Raw genomic sequence first — 24,903 nt, forward strand, 5'->3', positions numbered from 1 at the left:
GAAATTTTCTCCTTATCTTTGTATAAAAGATCATTCTTCCAACTCTCTATGTGATTAAGATGAGTACTTTCACGTGCATGTATCAGTGACTGAACTAATAAATGCACGCAAGATGTTTGCGGAGGTACCCATGTATATAACAGGAACATAAAGGACACAGAGCTACATGAGAGAATATTAAAGTGTTCTGCGCTTTCATTCAGTCAAGAAAATGAGGTGAAGACGTTTAATTCTTAACCATCCATCTTGCATAATGAGAAGGCAAAAGGTAGCACATGTACCGTGGGTCAGAGGTTAGTTCTATCAAATAAAAGGAGGTCAAGTTGTTCTGAGTCACTAAAAAAATCAGCTGTTGAAAGGATGGAAAAGTGACTGAGGAAGGTACCCTTCTCGGGGAAAGGGCCTCCCTAGCTGGCTCTTGCAGGCAGGGCTGGAGGCACCTTCTTGCACGTGGCCTCTTGCAAGGCCCACCTGTTGGAGGGCAGCTATTCGGCAGTCTCTGCTTGGGCACCGTCTCAACGTTCGTCAAAGCCAGGCATGGGAAAGGCACGGGCAAAAGTTTCGACACGCTGCCGGAGGTCGGAGAGCCTCTGTTTCGTCTCTGGGTCAGCCAGCAAGAAGGATTTGAAATCTTGTAACTTGGCTTTTGGAGGGAGGGCAGGAGGAAAAAAGAGGAGAGAAGAAATGTAAACATATTGGAGCATTACAGGCCCATGAGAACATTCAGGCAGAGAAAACAGGGTGAACTACCTCAAGAATGCACTCCACCAGAATGAGGCCTCAGTTCCCATTCCCTGGACACCTCCCTCCCCAATTTCCTTTCCATCAAGAGGACCAGGGGGTTTCTCAGCACTGGGACATCTTTGCTCATGCCTCTGTATTGCCTTTTCCCAAGAATTGTGCCAAGCTCTAAAAAAAAAATTAGAGCCCCAATCTTGCCATTTTAACTTACTTTTGCTTTCTGGGGAATACATGATGGAAAAACCTTCAATGGCTATATTTCTCTGTGTTTAAAAGCCCAGAGCAGGGCTAAGAAAAGAGACGGCAGCCCCATCTAGAAAAGATGCTTTATTACCTCAGGGGTCTACACTGGAGCAAACAATTCCATCAACTGGAATACAGCAATGCATGCAAAGAGTTTATCAAACAAATCCCCTGGATAATCTAAGGAGACTAATTTGTAGCTAGCTGAATCCTCGCTACCCCTTGATGGCTATATAGAACATAATCAGTGCACTGCATGAAACTGGGAATAAGGGTCCTGTAATCGCAATATATTAGCTTCCCACAACATGCCAATTACTTACAGGTTTTCTTTTTGACATCTAATCCAATCTGGATCCCTTCATCAATGAACTCGACTACTTTCCGGAAATCAGCTTCCCGGAATTGTCGGGAAGTTAGCGCAGGTGCCCCTGCAGGGGGAGTGGAGGGGAACTGGATTAAGAACAGAGCTTACCAATCCAAAATGAAGGTAAAACGAGTGGACAGACCTGACAATGTTATAACCAAGAGAGAAGGGTCTCTCTCACACACATGCACCCAACACCACCACAGAAGAGACTCTTACAGCAACCCTCAGTGCTCCTTCCACTCCGTCTTTACTCTTGCTGACAGACTGTCTACACAGACATCTAACTACCATGCTTTGCTGGACCAACTGGCAAAGCAGTCCAGCAAGCAAGTTCTGATTGGTGCATGCATCTCCGTTCCTATGCCTATTATTATTATTATTATTATTATTATTATTATTATTATTATTATTATTATTATTATTATTATTATTATTATTATTATTATTATTATTATTATTATTATTAAATTGTATTTATAACCTGCCTATCTAGTCATTTCGACCACTCTATGCGGCTTACAACATAAAACATAACAAGTTCAAGAAAAATTTATAACAATTAATTAAATGATTTTGCAATGGAAAAAATACAAAATAAATCAAATAAAGAGAGGAAAAAAAGGAAAGAGGACAGGAATTAACTGGAAGGGAAGGCCTGCCTATACATCCATAGTAAGTCCTTCAGAGGAACCTGCAGAAAATTCAGTCTGCCAAATCCTGAGCACAGAAGATGCCAAAAAAGGGAAAGAAAAGATGCAGATTGTTGTGTCCAGTGGCATAATCATAGATTTTTAAGGGCTAGAAACTTGCTCATTAAAAAAAACCATTAAGATTCTTAGGGTGCTGAATTATGAATCCTCTATGAACTTGAGTGATGACAAGGCTATGTTTACAGAATATGCATAGCCTACCTAGTCCCACATTTCCATACTCTTCCCACCCTTCCCTGGATAGCTGAGTTCCCTGGATGGATGGCTGCATAGCTCGGTGAGTTAGGTCTCTGGCTGCAGAGCCAAAGGTTAGAAGTTGAATTCCCTACAGAGCATCCCAGAAGAACCAGCCTATGTGGCCTGGGTCAAGCTGCATCGTCCCAAGGTGCCCCTAGAAGAAGGAAGCCACTTCCGAATACTCTCTACCTAGAAAACCCTGAAAAGGGTCACCATAAGTGAGAATTGACTTGATGGCACACAACCGTTAACTATGAAGTTGAGTGATGACAGGGCATGCTTACAGAACGTGCATCGTCTCTTGGCGCAGCGGTTAAACTACAGTGAAGACTCACAACCAGAGTTCAATGCCAGGCTCAGGTAGCTGGCTCAAGGATTACTCATATTTCCATCCTTCCAAGGTCAATAAATTGAATACCCAGCTCACTGGGGGTGGGGGGTGGGGCAATGTGTAGCCTCCACAATTAAGTTGCAAACTGCACAGCACTATAGAACAGCATATAATCAGCCCGCTTTGCTTTTTTGCTTTAAGTCTGCCTGATCCCAAATTTCTATGCCCTTCCCACTGTTTCTTACACCACCCCAGCCTGGGCAAAATAACTGATTTGAAAAGCAGTTTCTATGGTACAAAACCGGAGCTATCCTAGCAGAAATTACACCACACACTCTTAAGTGTGAGAAACAGCTGCACAGCATATTTCAAGGAGTTCATCTTACCAAGCCTCAGGCCACCAGGTGTGAGGGCACTCTTATCACCAGGGCAGGTGTTCTTGTTAGCCGTAATGGACACCAGCTCCAGCACCCGCTCAGCCCGTGCTCCATCAATGCCTTTTGGCCTCAGGTCCACCAGCACCAGATGGTTATCAGTGCCACCTTGCCCAAAAAGAGAGATGTGTTTATTCCCTGTGGCATTCTCAACTGATTGCTATGGCTTTGGGGTTCATCCCCAACCATGACAACAATAACATTATTTACAGAGCAACTAGTGTTCTTCTGCTGGGACCAACAACATGTCTTTGTAGTCCATCTAGGTGTTGCTGAAAACAATAGATTCCTTCAATATAATCGTATCAGATCTACTCCTCTTAATGACTTCATGTTTCAAAATCCTGAGACAAAGAATTCTAAACGTAGAACTACATGTTGCTTTCGGTCAGCATTTCCACATTATTTGTTAAGAAAGAGCTAAGCTGGATGTTTGCTTACTATGAGGGGTGGTGGACCTTCAGCCTATCGGAAGCTTTGGATCTCCACACCCAGCATGGACAATGATAAGAAATGGAGGGAATTGACACAGAGGGCCAAATGTTGCCTGCGTTGGACTTCCTAAACAGCATGCAGTTGTATACTGTGTTTTTTCTCTTAACTAAATTATGGTAATTATCCATTTTTGATAGGTTTCCTCACCTTACATGATGCTTTCCCAACAACATCCCCCTCCCCACAACGTCTGTAATTATTTGTAGAAAAACAAGCTACGCTGCTGCATGCTGAGTACTTAGCAAAGACAGCATTGGGCCCCGAACATCTTAAACAAACTTCATCACATCTATAAGATAGTGGTATCATCTTGCTTGAAACCACCCTATGGTTCTTGATTAGTCTCAACTAGAGATGGGGGGTATTTGTATATGGAGTTAACAAGGGTCCGGCCCCTGGGGTTGGACTGTCCACCCACACGTCTGCCGCCGCCGCTCATCCTTCCAATTGCTCCCGAGCACCACTCTCTTCGCGGTCATCTAGCCACTCCTGGCAGAGGGAGGGAGGAGTCGTCTCCCTGCAAGGCTGCTGAGTGGCTAGCTGAGTGGCACTCCAGGGTGATTGGAAGGAAGAGGGGCTGCTGCTGCCGCCGGACATGTGAATGGATGGTCCAGCTCCAGGGGGTGGACCCTTATTAACTCCAGCTGCACAGGGATATTCATATTCATATATGAATACCTCCATCTCTAGTCTCAACCAATACACAGACATTTCTGGCCAGAATCTTGATGTTGCCGAAAACAGATGGGCAATCACACAAGCAGTTTCCTTGCTTGACCAAACTGTTCTTCCTGTGAACTGGTTGCAGAAACTGGTGTGTAAATCATCAACCCATCAGGGGAGGAGTTTGCACCTTTGCCTTCACATACACCATTTTCCCCAAGAGAATCCTGGTCAAAACATTTTGAACTCTTTCACAGCCCTTCTCGTTTCAACCAGCCCTAAAAGCATGCTTCTGCTTACTGTCACATTCCCCCTGTGCAAAACTTATGGGCACTTCCTTGCTCACCAACGTCCACTTTCCCGCTTCCTAAAACAAAGTGATGACATGCAGAGCTTAAACACATGATCGGAACAACTGAACAGGGGAACGTGTGTTGGGCTAAACCGTTTCAGACTACACGCGGGGGAACTAGTGGTTTGAAATACAACCCATATTAAAAATTCCACACACATATAATAAAACCAGCACGCTGTAGAGACGCTAGCCTGGATTTCTCCTCCTCTACATATTAATTAGCTGACTGGGTAGCTCAAAGAGTTAGGTTGGCTGTGGAGCCAGAGGTTGACTGGATGGCACACCACTGTATTTATTATTTATTACATATTAATTTCCATTTACATCCTGGGGGCTTTCAATAGGGCCCTGAAGCGGGCCACCTTCCGCCTGCATCCGAGATGGTACAGCCCAGCAACGCTGCCTCCGACCGTTCTTCTGATCATGTGCTTTAAGCTCAGAAGAAACAGACCGTGCTCCTGATACCTGAAACCAGAGTATATCCCTGCTGCAACAATGCTTCTGCCATGGCTTTGGCATTCTTCAGTACCTGCTGGCAGTACTCTCGAAACATGGGTGAGCTGGCCTAAAAAAAAATGGAGAAAGGGACAAGAATCTAAACCCAAACCAGCACCGTTTTCTTTAAGTAATATACACCAGCGTATATAGACCAAGAGGTATCAGGGGGTCCACAGTTTTTTCTCGCACTCCGACTCCTATATAGTGAATTTCACCAGGGTATCCCTAAGGTTGATCACACAACAACAACAACAACAGAAAATACACAAAAAGCAATCAACCGATCAGTAAAATTGACAAGGTATTATTAAATGATAATTGCTAACAGGTGGTATTATGCCGATTATGGAGAGGATTTCTGTGACGTTTCACATTTTCTCTGCAACCTACATTTGAACCCATAAATAAGTTCAAATAGGTTTATGACTCATCTGGCCTTTCTCACCAGATTATTCACAAACGTGTTCAAACCCACCCTTACGCTCAAACATAGGTTGCAGAGGGGGAAATGACATGTCATAGAAATCCTTCCTCCTACTAGTTTTTTTTTAACCATTTCTCAACCTTTGGATTTCATCATCTGCAACCCCACAATTGGCTGTCTCAGTGCTGAAATCTAATAAAACCTCTGGAGGGGGGATGGGTGAGAGATACTGATCTTGAAGAACAGAGCATAGAGTCTCCCAGAAGCACGGCAAAGATACCAAGGGAGATCAAACATGGAGGACCTTCAGCTCCACAGCCAGTTCCACTGAATTGGCTTGCAGCAGATGCCAAGTTGCATGTGTGGGAGCAAATGGAGCCACATTTCAGTTTGCCTGCTCCTGAATCCACCAGTGTTTCACTGCAACTATAGTAAGGTGGCAAAAGTAGAACAGAGGATGGCAGAAGCAATGGGAAGCCTCTACCTAAGTGTACAGTAGTTGCCCTCTCCCTCCAACAAGAATAAAGAAGCCACAATGCTGCCACAACGCTGATTGTTTTAAAAGCTTTCCCTCACTTGCAGATAATAGGATTTCATAGAGTAGTCATCCCTATTAGGAAAGTGGGATATATTAGCAATAAAAATGGTTCACCACCTTCAACGGTGGCTAAATTAACAGGTGGTCACATGACAATATTTCACTGGTCAGCCAGCAGGCACCCTCACGCTGGGTCTACAACTGTCAAAACAGGTTGTGCTGGTGGAAGAAGGGCAGAAACTGGACCAAGAAAATAGGGCCGATATCAAGGGCAAAAGGCAATGCAGAACCTGGTCCAGTCCTTTGGGGGGCAAAGAAGCCAACAAAACTCCAAGCAAGAAAGGATTTCTCTTAATTCTCCAGTTCTCTTCTGTAGAAGCATGCAAAAACGTGCTTACTTTGACTTCGGCACACTGGCCCTAGCCACAGTTTGTCCCTTGTACAACCTGTGATTTCAGCAGCACATCAGGAAATTTGGGGGCCAAGAAAACACGAAGTGAACTATGAACCATTTCCAGAAAGAACGGCACACTTTTTTCTTTTTTTAACAGAAAGAAGACATTCCTGTTTGTGTCAGACTGATAGCGCTAAAGGGCCAAAGCTGGAGGACAAGTTGCACTTCATAATGAGACAGCCATCCATAGAAGGCGCAGAAGCCCTCTGCTCTGAGCAATCTTTTTAAACTAAGGAATTGGCAGCTTCCTTTTGCAAAGGGCTACTGGGAGTCTGAGGTCCTCCAAGGCGGAGCCGTACTTCATTTTGAACACCTATGAAATGATCCTGTACGTAAATGGTTAAAGTCCACCACACAGAGATAGCTGTTCCCACAGAAAAGGGGACAGAGCCACCCATCCTCCTTTCCTACCTGTTTCAGAGCCACAGCGACAGCAGCAATGGCATGGTTATGGGGCCCTCCCTGCAGAGAAGGGAAAACAGCAAAGTTGATCTTCTCTTCCAGGTTGTAGGGAATCTCCTTGCCGGTTTTCTTATCCGTGGAACGAACACCTTTGCGGTAGAAGATCAGCCCAGACCTGCGCATAACAAGCGATGGAAGCGTCAAAAGGCAGACCCTGTCAGGTTCAGCTGCCTATTAGCAGGACTACTCAGACCCTGGGTTCCAAAGGATAAATGGGTCCTTTTTGATCCTGGCTCACTAAGACACAGTTGCTTTTCTTAGAAAAGGCCCATTAGCACGGCTGTATGGATGCTGCAATTTATTTCGGAGAAGCAAAGGGAGACAGCGTGGTAAGACGTGTCAAATTCAGCTCTCTTTTTGATAGTTTGCCTCCTATAACCATGTTGATGTACTTGAATGCATTTGGGCAACCTTCCCAATGTTGCTGAACTGCAACTCCCATCAGCCTTGACCAGCCCATGGAGTGGGGAAGGATAATGGGAGCTGCTGTAGGGCACCTGTTCCCTGCTTGCAATCTCAGGCAATGCAATCTCAGGAACCTTAAAGGTGGTTGGATAGGGTTTCTAATAAGGGCATGAAGATATTCTGTGTTCTAGTACATGCCATGAATAGCAAACCCAGAAGAATTTATGCAAAAATGCCAGAATTATGCAAGATAAAAAGATTGTGGAGACTTGCTCAATTTGCATGAGTTATAAAGGATGGCAAATCTAACTTTCTTGATGCAAACAGATTTCTAATATTTTTCTTATAGGAAATCCTACCCTCCAGCAAATTGGCATCACGCCATCTCTTCCAACTGTCAGGATCACTGCCCTCTTGCTACTCAGGGGCACTGTGCCCTCTGTTTATCCTTGGCATAACACTGCACAGAACTAACTGATTACCATTACTAGGACTGGGAATGGGGCTGAAGATGCCTCAGCATCCTCAGGGTAGAATCTTGTTCAAAAGCTGCAGGTGGGATGGGGTGGGAACAACGACATATAGGTTTGGATAACATGCAATACTTTTGCTGCTACCCTGGTTTTAAATTTTTATTTTATTCCTATGTCATTGGCTGAAAATCCTGTTGCTTTCTGGAGCCCACAGAAGGCAAACAGTGTAACATTTGCTCACTTCTAGCTGGCAGTTGAGTCCCTGATGGGATTTTTTTAGCATGTGCCAAGCCAGCGGGCACAGGTGCCCCTGAGAATCATAGCAGTGACTTGTTCATCACCAGTTAGATGCAAGTAGATATGATACCTTTTGCCTTCTGCATGTGCCACAAAGCAACAGGATTTCAGCCACTGCTAGTGAAATATCTGAAGATGTCCCTGATGGTTCTGTGAGCAGCTCCAGGGGTTACTGGATGAAGCAGCTTATCTAAAGTCACTTCAATTTGGGTTCTGGCATGGTTATGGAACAGAGATGGCTTTGGTCATGTTGGTGGATGACCTATGCCAGGAACTGGTCAGGAGTCGCCTTTCTGAAACGAGTCCTGGAGGTACTGTTTACAGTGGTTCCCAATTAGAGATGGGGGTATCCGTATACAAATACAAACATCCCCGGACAGGTCTACTCACAATTTCACCGCTGACACGAGCTTGTTGGACCTTACTATCGTGCCGTCGTCCACAATCAATTACCCAGTCCTGGCAGGAAACGGGATGACAAGCCTCTCTGCTAGGTCGGAGAGTGGCTAATCCATTGAGAATAGCACACTAGGAAGCCTCCATGAGGCCGGTGGCAGTGGTGGAATAACCCTCGTTATTTCCACCTGTGAGGGATATTCGTATTTTTATACAAATACCCCCATCTGTTCTATTCTCAATCCTTCTTGGAGGGCCTGACTCAGAAGGCAGTGTTGAGAAAAAGCCTCTTTGACACTCTGGCGATTGGCTTGGGAAATCACCCCCAGGGCTCATTTCTGTCCCTCATCGAAGAAGAAAGGAAAGGTTGTCCAGAATTCTTGGGTTTGGGGTTATCCATATGGGGATGATGCCCAACTCTCTCTTTCATTTCCACCAAATTCCAAGAAAGACCATCTCATCCTTGATTTTTAAGATCTTCTGCGAAGGCCCTTCTCCCAATCCCACCACCTTCACCGCTCATTGAGGTAAGAGGTGGAAGAGGGCCTTCTCGGTGACTGTTCCCAGGCTTTTGAATGAACTACCTCAAGATGCCAGGTTTTCCTTCTCCCTCATATTTTTCTGCTGTCTGGCAAAGACTTTCCTTTTCAGGCATGATTTAGAGCCACAAATGGGGTTTTTTAGGAAGGTTGAGTTCATAACAGAGATTTTAAAATTGTTTTTAAAATTGTTTATAACAGTGGTATTAACACTGCTGCATGTTTTAATTGTTTTAAGAGTATTGCTTTTATGGTGCTTTTCCATGGTAATCGCTGTATAGTTTTAACCAATTGTGAACTACCTTTCTCCCCGTGGGGAAAACAACAACATATAAATAACTTATCTAAATAAACAGATAAATAAAATCTCTGAACATGGTTTATCATGAAGCAAGTAACATACAATGAATGGAGCTATAGGTGGATCATTGATTGCAACTTTTGCCACCCTTCACAAATGGGTTTAGTCTCATTAGGGGTGGTTGGAACTAAAGGCCAGCGTCTTCTAAAGGAGTACAAATTACTATCTGTTTCAAGAGAAGCTGATGGTGTTCTCCAGGAAAAAGCCTTTTCTAAATGTACCAGGAAATGCCAGGGACTCAACCTGTGATCTTTTGCCTCTCACATATCAGCTTGACTGAACCACCATCCTTTCTGGGGCATGTGTAGCAATGGTGAGAAACCTGTGTCCCTCGCCACCAATGTGGCTAGATTATAACTCCCATCATCCATGACCCACTGGTTGGTGCTGATGGGAGCTGGAGTCCAACCCATTTGGAGGGGCGCAAGTTCCCAGCTTCCGGGACAGAGCAGTGATGCTTCCCTACACCTCTTACACATACCTGGCCCCACGGAGGGTCTTGTGAGTCGTACTGGTCACTAGGTCAGCATAGTCAAAGGGAGACGGGATGACTTTGGCCGCCACGAGGCCACTGATGTGGGCCATGTCAGCCAGCATGTAGGCCTTCACTTCTTCACACACCTGGCAGAGTAAGGCAAACCAACTCAGAGCTCAAAAGTAACTTATAATGAACAACACATTACTTGCAATTGACTCTTTTTTCAAAAGTAAAGATCTAAATAAGTAACATTACGACTGTACTACCACAACAAATCACTTCACTCCTTTTGCTGGTTTACTGTTACTTGTATAGTTAAGTATGCATGTAGTCTCACTGTTTATTTCAGAAGCCACTGGCCTGTGGCTGTCCGATGTTTGCTTCTAAAATGGATGGAAAAGCACCCATTTTGTTTGGATACTTTTGCTGGGGAAAAAAACAATGAGAAAGCTAACTGTTACTTTTTAAAAGAATTAACTATAACACTAACTACTTTGGGGGCCCTTGGAACCATAACTGTAACAATCTGCTTTTTAAACTTAACTCCCCAAACACTACCTCTCCTCAACCTGCCTTGCTCAGGAATGGGCAGGATACAGCCCTCTCATCCACCCTAGACAGTCTAGCCAGTGGTGAAGAACAGAGGGGAGCTTGCAGGTCAATGTTTCCTAAGGGTGCATTTTAGCCACTCCTAGCCTTGCTTATTAATCTTGGCCCCGTGTCTTGATGTGAGAGGCTCAGTGTCCTCCCTAGAGCAGCCCAGAAGATCAACGGGACCAGTTCCCTACACATCCAAAAGTACTATATATTTAAAGAACCAGGCTGCATTTCAGCCCAGACACCCCTGTTTCCACTGAGCTTTATAACAGAGTGCAAAGGCATTGCCCCCATTTCTGCTTCTATCTCCTCCAATTCAGCTGGTGCCTTTCTTCCTGCTGCTCCCAAGGAGTACCTTCTTTATACGGGCATAGTCGATAAGGCGGGCATAAGCACTGGTGCCAGCAATGATGATACGTGGGCGGAAGAGTCGGGCAGTGACCTCCAGCTGGTCGTAATCTATCAGTCCGGTTGCTGGCTGCAGGGGGGAGGGGAGGGTGGACAGGAGAGGAACAGCAGATCAACGTGCGGGAATTAATACCGCATCTTCTTCTTCCACGGGCAAATGCTAGTTGGCACATTTACTCATTCACACCAGTGCATAAAAGAGGCAGCTTCCTTAGCATAGTGGTCAGCAACTGGCAGCCTTCGCATCAAATCTACCCCACATCTCTGCATCGGCAACCTTACCACTCACCGACGTCTGGCCCAAAGATCTCTCAACGTGCTTCTTGCTGAACCAGGCTATACATCGCCCAAAGACCTGACGTGCAGTTCAGCAGAGTGAGGCAAAGTCTATAGGTAGCAGGAGAAAGGCCTTCGGCTGTCTTTTCTTACACTCCTTTGCCATTGGAATGGGGTACACAGTGTACTTTACAGCCTGTCCTTCAAAACCCTGAACTGTTCTGGTTCCCTCAGGCTCAGAGAAGAACCCTATTCCATTCCCAAGGACCCGAATTCCAATAGTTCACACCTCGACTGCCAGCCCACTCCTGTTCTGGGCCTACAAGGAAGACGGTATCATTCCTTGGCTTCAGGCAGCAAAAAAAGCATTTCTCTTCTGCCTCCAGCTACAAAACAGCTTTGTCTGGCTACAAGAACATTCAGGCTCATGGGATTCATGCGTTTTATGACTCAAAAACAAATCTGACTGGAACTCACATGATAGGTTTAATTACAAGGAATAAGTTCCACCATCATATGTCTTCTACACAAACAATTTAATTGGCTGTCGAGAATGGAAATGCAGCATGACAAACAGTAAGTCCTGCTAATATTCTGTCTTTCCTCTCTGAATAGATAATGGCAACAGTGGGTATTATTGGTCTCAGATACCTTTAAGGAGCCTGGCAGTGGCAAGCAAGGAATGAGGTGACCAAGGATGGGCACCTTTGGAAGAAAAGAAGAGAAAGAGGGCGGGAGGGTCCTCCATACAACAATGCTCAGGATCCACCTTGTAATTTTCACAATGAAAATCTCTACTTTCTCCATAATCTTGTACGGGGTATTATCACTGGGCAAAAAGCACCCAAGAATCAAGAGGTCAAAGATACTGGCATTCAAACGGAGGGAGTAGTACCTGTAGGAATCCTGTGACTCTGAATTCAAAATCCGTAACCTGAATAAACTGCATGAGTTCAACACGTTCCACTTTGGCATTATATAATCCACACTGTTGACTACTGTGCATATTTTATTTTAGTCAGAGTGATGTAGACAACAGAGAGATGAACTGCAGGACTCAGGAAACCTGAGTTTGAATCCCCACTTGGCCAAGGAAACTTATTGGGAACATGGAACTAGCAAAAACACTCCTTAAATATCACACTTGCGTACCTTGAAAGCTCTATTAGAATCGCTATAAATTGGTTCCAAATTGATGGCACAGAAGTGTATTTGATTTTGCTTGTGACAGTTATGGGGAAGGGCATGGGGCCCACCAGATTTATTGTGGCATGGGATTTTTGTGGATTACAGCCTGCTTCCTTAAAATATATGGAGTAAAATATTTCACACGTATTTGTGGAGAAGGTATTTTACACCACATGAGTAATGAAGTGGGCTCATGTTGAAATAGATCTGTTAGTCTCTAAGCTGACAACCTATTTTTGTTCACTTACAATAGTTTAGGTGTTGTTTTTTAATACAATCGCTGAAATCCAACAGTAAGTCACAACTAGAGTAGACTCACTGGATCAATAGAATTTACAGAGGAGCTGACTCGCCAAAAATCCCATTGTTCAATGGGCGTACTTTCGTCGCAACTTACCACTGGATTTCAGCTACAACGTGAAAGATATTGTCCATCGTATCATATGAAGTAGTTTTTATTCAAGGTCAGATATCCTTATCTATCCAGCCCAGTCCTCACTTCTGGCTGGCACTTTCTAGCTTTCCAGGGTCTGCAGCCCAGGTCTTTCCCACCCCTTGCTACATGGCGCCTGGGACTTTTTTGCACACAAAACATGTGCTTCACCCTGGGACTTTTTTGCACACAAAACATGTGCTTCTCCATTAAGCTATGATCCTATTTCAGAATCCAGCTCATGAGCACTGGCTTCCTATCATACCTATGTGTAAGACAGCTTCACGACTTCACACATAACAGTGCAGATGCAAGGAAAATACCTCATGCAAACCAACTCTTAGCATCCCTTGCATTTTAACTATACAGATATTGTCTCTTCAGGCCACCTGTCAACCCAAGATGGTTCTTCCTTCCGCTTTTACAAGAAGAACCAACAGCAAACAGGAATACACACACATCTGAAGACATGCTATTTATGTTCACTCACATTTAGTTTGTAGGGCATAGATTCAAAGAAGATGGACGTGGCCGAGATACGCTTGACGTCAGACATGTATCCGTGTGTCAGACTGCCAGGGAAACAGAAGGCAAATTATCAGGCCAAAATGCAAGCTCCAGGCATAGAAAAACTATGCCAGTCAAAAACCCACAGGTTGCATCCCTCAAGCAGAATGGCTGCTTGGAGGTTTGAAGGAGAGGAACTCTGTGACAGGATTAGTTTTGGCAAGTACGCAAGGCATGGTGTGTCCTACAAGTTAAAAGCCATGCCTCTATAGCATTTCCCCTGAGGAGAAGAGTTTCTGTAGGCTAAGGCTAAAGTAGTTGGTACAGGTTTCTTACAAAACTATCTAATGAGGATGGACAGGTTTTTTAAAGGGATTCCTTATCCTATCAGGAAATTCATCCCCTCTTTGCAAAACACACAGAGAGAAATGAATTCCATCCCAAAGACTTTATGTAGGCCCCTACTTCCTACCTCTTTAATTTCCATATCCCAGGACTATTAGTGACATTACCCTCATTAACATCTTTGCTAGACCTGTCATTTCTCAACCTCCCATTATTCTTGCGCTTTACCTTTCCCTCTTTTGTGTCAATTATCCCAATCATAATAGCCCCCTCAGTCATTTTCTCACTTTACTTCAGCCCTTCCCCAGCCAGATACTTTTCCAGATGTGTTGGACTACATTTCCTATCATCCTCAGCCAGCACAGCCAGTGACTCTGCATGTTGGAGCCTGGCTGGTGTTATCATCTATAAGGGTGTCAACTTAGGAAAGGTGGCTTTCAGCTGCCTCAACAGACAGAAATAGCCCACCCCACCCCAATTCCTTGGCACAAGGTCCACTCCCCGTTGGTACGTACTGGCCCCCATCCGGCAAGTCCAGGCCCATGAGACGCTCATGGGGCTGCAGCAAAGCTGTGTAGGCTGCAAAATTGGCAGGGGAACCAGAGTAGGGCTGGACATTCACCCCCCAGCGCTCAGGATCCAGGTCAAAAGCTTCAAGAGCACGACGTTCGCACAACAGCTCAATGCGGTCCACCACCTCAGCACCGCCATAATATCTGTGTTGGAATGCAAATAGGTAAGAAGCATTAAAAACAAGCATCCATCCGTTTTCTTAGCCAAAATCTCTGAAACAAGGAAGAACAAAAGAAATCCCTACCTATTTCCTCCATGCCAGCACAGGTATAAAGGACGTTATCCAGGCAATCATCCCTAACAAAGCCTCCTGCCAGCCCTTGTGCGTTCATAAACACTCCAAGAGAATGTGCCTCTTCATTACGATATTCTTTTCCCTAATGGCAGATGCCCCATATGCTGCCTCCCTCCAGTCCTAAAATCTAATCCTAATATGGTTTGCTTACACAGCTGGCATGTGTGGCCAATCACTGAAGGAAGAGCTTACGCCCACCGCACTAGGCCCGAGATGGGCCTTATCCAAACCTCCTCTGAGGCATGTACTAAGGGAGGGCTTTTCTACATACATGACAAGCAAACACCAGGGTAACCCACATGTTTGTCCCTGCCTATTTTATCCTCCCAGAAGCCCTGTGAGGTAGGACAGAGGTTCCCAACCTTGGGCCTCCAGATGTTCTTGGACAACAACTCCCAGAAGCCTTCACCACCACCTCTGCTGGCCAGGATTTCTGGGAGTCGAAGTCCAAGAACATCTGGAGGCCCAAGGTTGGGGACCACTGAGGTAGGATATATTGAGAGATTGTGAGTGGCCAGTGAGATCCATGAGCAAGAAGGAATTTGAATCTAGCTTTCCTCAGTGAAGTCCAGCATTTCAGCCACTCTCCATTAAAAAAATCCACTTCTCCATCGGTTCTCCACAGTGCACTGCTGAAATATGTAAACACTGAATACTACATGAGCATTTATACCTAAATCAGACTTCCTCAGCCTACATCCCACTGGATATTATGGACTACAACCTTCCTTCATCCGTCAGCTACCACAGTGGTTGAGGACCTGATTTAATCATTTCCCAATCCAGTCAAAGTAGATGAGTAACTGTTCCCATCTCCATATTGGTGGGCCTTTAAACAAGACAAGGCCCTGAGATGGAATGGCAGATGCCATGTCGCTACTGCTTCCCTTAATGACACTTTCCCCTCCTGCTTCTCTTACTCTCTTGTTATTCCTTTTCCTCTCCACACCCTCCCCCCGTGCTTTCATGGCCCTTCTTCCCGTCGGCCATTTTTGTTAACTACGAGGAGGCCCACACCAAAATACACTTAGCCACAGTGCAGAAAAAAAACCTGAAGGCAGGCCTAACGTACTTCAGCTCTCCTCATCTCCAGTTCCACCCCATTGACAACTATAAGACAGTGTGACTTGAGAGGCGGTGTGGTGTAGTGGTTAGGGTGATGGACCAGGACTTTGGAGATCCAGATGGAAGCCCCCCATGGAACCATGAACTACATGACCTTGGGGGTCTCTCACTCCACCTGACATTGTTGTTTAATCATTAAGTCGTGTCTGACTCTTTGAAATCCCATGGACCAGAGCACGCCACGCCCTCCTGTCTTCCACTGCCTCCCGGAGTTGGGTCAAATTCATGCTGGTCACTTCGATGACATTGTCCATCCATCTCATCCTCTGTCATCCCCTTCTCCTCTTGCTCTCACACTTTCCCAACATCAGGGTCTTTTCCAGTGGAGCAGTGAATTCGTTCTGGTTTTTAGCCTGCAATTTGAAGGAGCTGTCCGAGGTGCTGAGGCTCTAGAGGTGGGCTGAATAGTTCCTCCCTTCCCCCGGACAGCAGCTCCTGTAACGTTCTTATTGAAACCCGGACTGGATTCCACCTGCTTCCCTGACATACTACGCCACATTGTTGTCAGGAGAAAACAAGGAGCTCATTTGGTTTACACTCACTGGAGGAAAGAAGCAACATTTGTCAACAAACATGTTAACAAGTTGGCATCAGCTTATCCATGGGTCAGCAAACGGGTCCAACATCTGCTCCCGAGACCCTCCACTCTGATCTACTACTGAATTCTTTCACCCAGAGCTTCCCCTTATAAAATGGCATTACCTCTTCCCAGGGTAGCCTTCTGAATACTTGTTGTTGAGGCAGGATCCGAGGGCCTCCAGTGCAGCTCGGCTGCAGAAATTCTGGGGTGGGGGTTAAAGAGACAGAAACAACAGACAGACTGTAAATATAGAATCACATCTGACATCCACCTGTCTTACACTGCCTAACCAAAAAAAAAAAATCTTTCTACTGAAATCCAGACCATCCTTACTGCCATTATTCTTTATTTAAAATATTTTACACCACATTTCTCCTTAAAAGGACCCCAGGCAACTACCATCATTAAAAGGACAATATTTAACAGCTAAAAATACTATATGTACAGTGGTGCCCCGCTTCACGATGACCCCGTTAGATGACGAAATCGCTTTACGATTAGTTTTTTGCGATCGCTATAGCAAACAACAATTCAATGGTTTTTTTTCGCTTTACGTTAAATTGGTCACTGCTTCGGGAACCAATTTTTTGCTTCACGACGATCAAAAACAGCTGATCATCAGGTTTTTAAAATGGCCTCCTGCTGTTTTCCGGACCTATTTCCGGAAGACAGTGATTGAAACTGGCTTCCCCTATGGAGGATCTTCGCTTTACGATGAGGTATTTCACCCACTGGAATGCATTAACCAGTTTTTAATGCATTCAAATTGGTTTTTTACATTTGCTTGACGACGATATCGCTTAACAGCAATTTTAACAGAACGGATTATCGCCGTCAAGCGGGGCACCACTGTAAATATTTAAAGAATATGTAAAGAATTAAACAAGTATCGTATTAAAAATGGTAAATAAAATCAACACTAAAAACATATTTAAAAGCAACAGAGCACAACAATCCAATTTGTAAAACCCTTTGGCTGCATGCCAGTGATTTGGGGGAAGGTGTCGACAGGAAAATGTTGGGGAAAGAGTCAAATCCTTCACTCCTCATGAACTATAGTCCTGATCCATACATATGTTGATAACCTGTAATAATATTACTTTTAAAAACTTTGAATTAAAAAAATCATACAATCATACAATCAGAAAAGAAAGCAGAAGTCCACATGACTTCCACATCTCCCCTCCCCATCCCAAAGACTACTTATTGTAAAGAAGTATGAGGGGAAAGGATCCGGGAGGAGGGAAGAGAAAAAACACCACACTATTTTATCATTTCAGCGATCCTTACGTCACATACACACTATCCTACCTATGTAGTCAGTATTCACAGGTCCAGATCAAGCATAGTTTCTAACTTCTGTGAGCCTTTTGGGTTTGCAACTGCAAATCTCAAGCAAAGTCAAACATTCTAAACCAATTGAACTCTGTTATTTCTTCTTCCAGGACAGTTAGGAATCTTGAAAACTTTTCCAACTTTTTTTTTAAATCAATCTTTGTCAGTTAACTATCTGAAACACGTTTTCTGTCCCAGGTCTAGTACTTTGCATTTAAACTGTGCATGCTTTTACTTCTTAGATTTACATACACCTTCAACACTAATGCTCTCAAAATGACTGATTTTATAAGGTCAATCGAATAAAAACACCTACAACATGAAACAGCAATAAAATTTAAGACAGGAATAAAAATCTAGCAGTCAGTCCCCTTCTTTTTCAAATGAACATACTTCAAATGACTCTGAGGTTTGAACAAGTCTTCTCTCCTAAAACTGACCAAAACCCTAATAGTTAAGTCCAGAAGTGTAATGCAATTGGCACAAATCTTGTTGGTGAATTGCTGTAAGCTAAAAAGTTAGTGTTCTGTTTTGAGGTGAGTGACCTGGTACTCAAGAGCAAAGGCCTACATTACCTCCTTAGCTTGCTGCAGTTCAGCAACAAAATCCATGCCACTTACATTATGCCAGCATAAAAACTCAGTAGGACTTTTGGCCACAAAGTGACCCATGCACTTCCGTGGGCTGCCGTCCAGGAACGCTTGTGCAAAACAAGCCATGTCAGTGTTAAAATGCCACAAGACTGTTCACTCCAACCTTGGAGAAGATAACACCCACCACCATAGATCTCCTTCTGTCATATCACAGAATCGTCGTAGGGTTGGAAGGGGCCTTGGGGGTCTTCTAGTCCAACCCCCTGACCAGTTTTGCAAGTACAGTGGTGCCTCGCATAGCGAGGTTAATCCGCTCCGGATTAACCCTCGCTATGTGAAAACATCGCTGAACGGATCAAGAAAACCCATTGCGTTCCAAATGGGCCGTTCAGCGATGTTTTCCTATGGCCGGCAGCCATTTTTGTGCCTTCCCCTCGCTTACCGAGGGCGTGAAAACGCTGCACGCGGCCATTTCGGGGCTTCTGGCGGCCATTTTGGAGTCTCTGAACAGCTGATCCGCGGGGCGCTTACCGACCTTCGCTATGCGAGTTTCGCCCATCGCTTTGCGATCGCAGTTGCGATCAAAACAAACCCCTCGCTATGCGGATTCGTCGTTCTACGGTGCGCTCGTTAAGCGAGGCACCACTGTAACACAAAAAACACCAATCTTGTCTCAGTAACTCTTACAACAATTTTTTTGCCAATAGGCAAAATAGGCAGCATTCCAGGGCTAAGTAAAGAAGACACCATCTTTCTGCCACCCACCTCTGAGGCGATGAGTTCCAGCCCCCGGCACTGTCGATCTTTCTCTTGCTGCACCAACTCCCACATCTCAGGGTCGCTCTCCGACAAGCTCTCTTGCCCGGTCCAGCCCGGGGTCTCCTTGGCAGACACCGCAGCTGCTTTGCTGTGCTGGGCCCGCAAGCTCTCTGCAGACTGGCAACATCTTCGTAGAGGCTGGATAATGGAGAACAAGAAAAACCAAGTGGCTCTTTCCCCACATGTTATAATGAACACGGGGAGTGCACATCAGTCTGCCAAGAAGAGGTCTCATTTTAGGTTGCAATCAGAGCCTTCTACACCCTCCTTTCCCAACCCAGCACCTTCCACATGTCTTGAAGGACATCTCCCATCATTTTCGGCCAACATGACCAATGGTCAGGGATGATAGGAGATGTAGTCCAACCAGATCTGGGGACCCGCTGAGAGCTGTTGTGCAGAAAGACTATCTGGAATCATTAAAGCAAGCTTCACTGCTGGAGTAGCAGTTTCAACCCAAAATCTCTGCAGCTCAGTTCTAAAAGGCCCTTCACTATGTGCCACACTGTCTCTTGAAACTGCCTGGATGAAGCTTTCTTTAACAGCTATATTCCTGTTAGAATGAGTTGATTATCACAACAGCCAGAGGCGGGCTCAAGAATTTACATTCTGTATTTTGTAATCGCTAGCTATTGTTGAAGAAACTCATAGCTTCAATCGTTGGGGGTTAGGGTGAGGGTAGGGAAATCAAATTAAATATCAGTGCAATTAACTTTAAAAAAAAAAAACTAAGAGACCGCAGATATAGGTTAAATTCAACATTATCTTCCTAAGCTGCTCCAATGGATTTACAAAATAACATTTGCTATCCTCACAGGTGGGGTGCAGAAGGCCTTTGGGATATTGTTGGATCAACTCCCATCAATCCTCCCTAATGGCTGGGCTGGCCAATGCTGATGATGGGAGATGCAATTCTCCTACATTGTCCAGCTTGGCATTATGGCATCACACAAATAAGGACCAGGAAAAGGAATATTCTGTCTTGCCACTTTAGCAGTTGAACACACTCAGAAGACAAAACTGGAGGGGTTAAGGAGCACAGCCCATTTCAAAGCCTGCTGACACAGAGGCCGCTTTGTGTTGCAGATGGGCAAGCCGACAGAACAGCCAAGGCATCAGCTTCTGCAGCTGAATGCTGACTTGGCAAATCCAGCGGGGGGGGGGGGGGGAGTTTTACAAAAAATCATAAACTTCATTCTTTCTTTATTTTTCCCTCCTCCCAGCTCCAAAACACCTTTCCAAAGGAAGCTAATGGGTTACCACTAATGACAACCAACAGCATTTAAAAGGACCTGGCTTCCTTTCAACTTCTTTTCCTATTAAAAGGGATTTAAAAAAAAAACAACCTCATCTTTGCTGCAGATGATGTAACTGGCTCATCAGAGTTGCATCAGCAAGGAGGGAAAACTCAAGAATGTATGAAGTTTGGCATAGGTGGAAAACCAATAAAGAGAAAACGCTGCTCTTTAAAAATGCTTTGTAAACTGCAACTTTTTAATTTTAAAAATCACATATTTGGGATTTTTTAGCTACTTGGGTGGATTTGTCGGAAAGAGATTTAAGCAGCTTAGCCGTTTTCTTTTTCTCTCCCTCAGACACACACCACCTCCAGAATTGTAGTTGTGTTGCCTAATCCGAACAATCTGCAAATCAGAAAGCTGTTTTCAGGGGGCAGATCCTCTTATTGACAAGATTCAAAGAGCAGGTCTCCACAGACCCAATGCCAGAGAGCAGAAATTCTGCCAAGCAGACTTTGGTAAAGTGATAAAGCAGCTGCCAAAGTTCTTTTTTCTGCCTGCCTCCTTCCCCTTACCCAACTGATGGCCTCTTTAGAGGGGTGGGAAATTTCTTTTCCTCTCTTCCCTCAAAGCTGCAGTGTCAGATAGGACAGTGAGAGGGGAAAAGATGCTACAAAAATTAGCTCATAAAAATCAGCCAAGCGGGACTGCCTGGAGAGGGTTTTCGGCTGATAATAGCGTCTCAGTCGTGAACGTCGAGATAACTCTTTTGCCGCGCTCTGCGCCGCTTCCAAGAGCCATTAGCCAGAATTAAATAATAATTGAGCGGCAGAATGGCAAAAAAAGAGATCTGTTCCGCTATCACATCCCCCGCTAAAGCCCTCAGGCGGGCACATAAACTCTTTACCCAAGAAGCTTGGGTTTCTAAAACTTGAGCGATTAAACACTACTAGGAGGGAAGGAAATAGGGGGGAAAAAGAATAATGAGAAGAGAAGAAAGGAGGGCTGGAAATCCTATCAACAGGGCTAGATTCTCACTCAGGACCTCAACTTTGTTGCAATGGATAATGGCAGTGGGGAGTGAGGGAAAGGAGACTCACGAGAACTGAACTGCCTTTGAAGAGCAGCTACCACAAGCTTCACTACCGACCCACTCAAATGTGGGAGAAATGGGGCAGAATGAAGGCTTCAGGTCTGATCCCTGCCCCTTTGCACGTGAACTCATGCCCGCTCCCCCCACCCGCCCGAGTCTCTCCAAAGGCCAAAAGCCACAGACCTATAAGTAGTGCTGGTGTAACTCAAGACACCCCCCTGATCCCAACCTGTCACCCCTGGCCCAACTTAGGCGCCCAGAAGGCGCTACTCTCCTTTCCCACCCCTCTTCTCCAGGGGCACGAGGGATCAGCAGCAGGCTCCCCACCACCACCACCACCATCATCATCTCCTCGTCTTACCTTGGCAACGTGTCGGAAAGGAAAAGGCAGCATAGCAGCCGACACGGTGCAAAACAAAAAAAAAGTGCCAAGGGTTTCTGCTAGCTGTTGCTCACGTTCGAGGGAGTCCCAAGTCCTCCTGGAAATCAGGAGGGCGGGCGGGGGAGCCGCAAAAAAAAAGGGAAACACGTGCTTCCTCCTCCGCCACTGACAGCTACTACCGGGTGCAAAAGGCACCATGGGAGATGTAGTTTGTTCCGGCCTTCAAAAGGTCTCCTTTCTCGCTGTGGCTTGTTAGCAGGCAGCCGAATGAAGGAAGTTGCTCGCCCTTTTGTAGCGACTTTTGTTTCAAACACATAAAAGAGAAAGTGCGGGTGCGTAAGGAAAAGTGTGCTTCCGCAGCGTTAAATTCAAGGCGAGCTCTGTGGTCGGTCGGTGTTCACGTGTGTGCAATTCATTCCACCACGTGTACAAAAGTAGCAGCAAATGGCCGGGATAGTGCTATTGAAGCAGCCCACAGCTCGTTAAAATTAATCTAATGATCCTAACATTTTAACTTGTTTTTCATTTTAAATTATGCAACGCTGTGATATGAATAAAAGAAAAGATTCAATAAGATTCCTATTTATTTATTTATTTTCTTCGCCAGGCTCCTATGCCTGGTGTTGGGGTCAGGTGTCTCGGGCATTGACCAGAATATACATCCATTGTGATTAAAAGCCACTGAGAGTTGGTGGCCACTACCTCATATGCTAGCAGATTCCATGGTGTAAGGAAGTACAGTAACTGTGTGAAGATTCACACTACAGTATATCAACAAACAAAACACATCCCAACGGGAATATTGTTGGCCAGTGAGGGTTGCACCAACATTGCAGGCTTTCTGGCCAAAGTGGTGGCTATTGCTTGAGAAGGAGGACATGAAGCCAGGCTCTCAAAGTGCCAGCGGAGTCCATTTTGCTCCGCCTTTACCTTCTCCACGTTAGGGGTGGGAAATAAAGCCATGTCCTGGTCTCAGGGGTCTCAGAACGTCATCCTTTCCCTCCCATTTGCTCCTTCTCCCTAAGGAGCAGGTGGGACGTTGAAAAAGGGCAGCCAGGGGTCTTTTGCAGGCCGTACTGAGAGGACTATGTCTCAGATGGCCAACTTAGCCTTTTGGTCTATAGATTTGTCTCGGCATAGTGGATGTCAACCTTCATGTCCTACCAGATGTTCTCAGAGTTCAACTCCCAGCATTCCTCAGCTGTATACCTAGAGGGCTAATGGGAGATGCAGTCCAACAATTCTTGGGTGGTTGCACTTTGCCTGCCATGGCCTAAACCAGTGGCTCCCAACCCTGGGTCCCCAGACGTTCTTGTATTAAAACTTCTAGTAGCCCTTGCCACTAGCTGTACTGGCTAGGATTTCTGTCCTAAACCAACAGAAAACATTTCCTAATTGGTGAGAAAGACCTGATTGCCTAGAATGTTGCCTCTTCGTCTCTTACAGCAGTGATTCGCAACCTTGGGTAACCCAGGTGTTCCTGGACTACAATTCCCAGAAGCCTTCACCACCACCACAGTCCAAGAACACCTGGCCTACCCAACATTCGGAACTGTTGTCTTACAATATTCTCAGTCCTTTGATATTCAATCTAAACTTGCAGTATGATCATGTCGGATCAAATAATTAGCATTTATATTAGTAATAAGCAGAATGCTCTCCTAAACCCCAGATGAAAAGCTTTGCAGAGAGGGTGGGACTCCAAGATGCATCAGCCCCAATGGCTAGAAATTATGGGGAATATAGTGTGACAACATCTGATGGGCCACAGATAATTCTGTCTTCTCTAAGCATAGAAAGGGTTTTACCTGCAATATCTCTACCTTTGCTCCCACTAACATGGGCCATACCTACTGCCCATGTACTGCAGCACTTCAGAGTGCAACTAGGGCATTTTGGTGTTTTGATATTCCTTCTTTCCTGGGGAAAAAAACTTTTTTCTCTTTTTACCTAGTAGGGTTTGAGGGTATTTTACACCTAGATGGCTAGTCCCCTGTGGCAGAGACCCAATGGAGAGCATTCATATATCTGACCTCCCACCTCCACCCAGGATCTTGCTGGCCAAAGGGAAGGGAGGGAGGGAGGAAAATTTGTCTATTTTTGCTGTTTCTGTCAAAGATTGGTTGTCCCTGTCCAGGGATACTAAAGATGAGAGCTGGTAGCAGGAGCAGTTTCTTCCTCTCTGATGGAAGGATGCTCAAACCATGGGCCACCACTGCTTAAGGATAATCAGGGAGTTCTTAGCAGAGCTGACTACTCCGACACATGGCCACCACTATACCACACCAATTTTGCTGGATATGCCGAGTCAACACACCTGAGTCATTATGAAACACCATGCAAGCTGGCAAGCCCTGCAATTATACCTTGACTTGTCTCTTCGCAGTGTGTGAAGATGCCGCGCAAGACAGACCACATTAGAGAACCTCCCTTTGCCGCCTCCTAAAAGTGGATTCTTAACTATGTAGGCTTTCAAGTGGTTTATTTCTGTAGATTTTAAAGATGTTTACACTTTAGACATTTCGATCCACTGGAGCAGGAAAGCATAGAAATGGACCAGGAGTCTCTATCTCTCTTAACCTTACTTTTGTAGACAAAAGGTGCTGGCCTGCACTCTTGGAAGAAACCAGGACACGCCTTTCATAGTGTAGTGTTCAGTATAGTGGATCGAAACGTCTAGAGAGTCTTGTGGCACACTAAGGTAGTCTTCAGAGTGCCACAAGATTCACGATTTTGTCTTTTGCCTTAGCAGCAAACCATGTAGTTGGCATGTGATCTGAGTGGGTGAGATGAACTTCTCCAATCAGGCCACGAGTCAACTTTGACCTTGTATCTAAGTGGGAGTCCATCAATACATATTTTGGAAGGGAATTCCATAGACGAAGTGTATGTTGCATAAAGAGGCATGTCCTGTCTGTCTGTCCTGAATCTCCTGCCAGCCGATTGCAATGACTGAAACAGGTTATTCCTGTCCTGTATTCTCCTGCTAATGTGATAACCCCATCTCTTTGCTGTCTTCATGCTGTGTATCCTTTTATAAACTCTGCAACATCTTTCCATCATCTTTTCTTATTCTAAACTAAAAGATCCCACACAATTCATTTTAAAGGAAGCTGTTTTGACCACCTAATCACTTTGCTTGTCCTTTTGTGAACCTTTTCTGGCCTCCTAATAGTCTTTTTGACATGGAGTAACCTCTAACCTTGGAATTG

At 45.1% G+C, this 24,903-nt stretch overlaps 1 protein-coding gene across 2 annotated transcripts; it reads right to left on the minus strand.

Annotated features, from left to right (window-relative positions):
- Nucleotides 1–212: 212 nt before the first annotated feature.
- Nucleotides 213–24,686, minus strand: SHMT2 (serine hydroxymethyltransferase 2). Of its 2 annotated transcripts, none has more exons than XM_020778676.3 (12): nt 21,671–24,686; nt 18,925–19,116; nt 16,354–16,433; nt 14,174–14,374; nt 13,297–13,378; nt 10,857–10,979; nt 9,908–10,047; nt 6,905–7,070; nt 5,045–5,144; nt 3,019–3,174; nt 1,308–1,415; nt 213–643 (listed from the first exon to the last, which is right to left on the minus strand). In XM_020778676.3, the coding sequence occupies exons 1-12, from the start codon at nt 21,887–21,889 to the stop codon at nt 516–518; spliced, it is 1,695 nt and encodes a 564-aa protein (XP_020634335.3). In that variant the 5' UTR covers nt 21,890–24,686; the 3' UTR covers nt 213–515. The 2 variants fall into 2 exon arrangements, with proteins under 2 accessions (XP_020634335.3, XP_072847312.1); XM_072991211.2 differs by lacking the exon at nt 21,671–24,686 and adding an exon at nt 21,317–21,338.
- Between the last annotated feature and the right edge of the window lie 217 nt (nt 24,687–24,903).

Source organism: Pogona vitticeps, chromosome 2 (assembly GCF_051106095.1).
Source record: "Pogona vitticeps strain Pit_001003342236 chromosome 2, PviZW2.1, whole genome shotgun sequence".
Lineage (NCBI taxonomy): Eukaryota > Metazoa > Chordata > Lepidosauria > Squamata > Agamidae > Pogona > Pogona vitticeps.

What these genes read in the sequence shown, in the direction of transcription:
- SHMT2 (XM_020778676.3), bottom strand. Translation starts at nt 21,889, where the DNA reads ATGGTGCCTTTTGCACCCGGTAGTAGCTGTCAGTGGCGGAGGAGGAAG. An exon ending in TCGCTGTGGCTCTGAAACAG is followed by an intron (nt 5,145 to 6,904) that starts GTAGGAAAGGAG and finishes ATTTTTTTTTAG; the next exon opens with GCCAGCTCACCCATGTTTCG. An exon ending in AGATGTCAAAAAGAAAACCT is followed by an intron (nt 644 to 1,307) that starts GTAAGTAATTGG and finishes TCCCTCCAAAAG; the next exon opens with CCAAGTTACAAGATTTCAAA.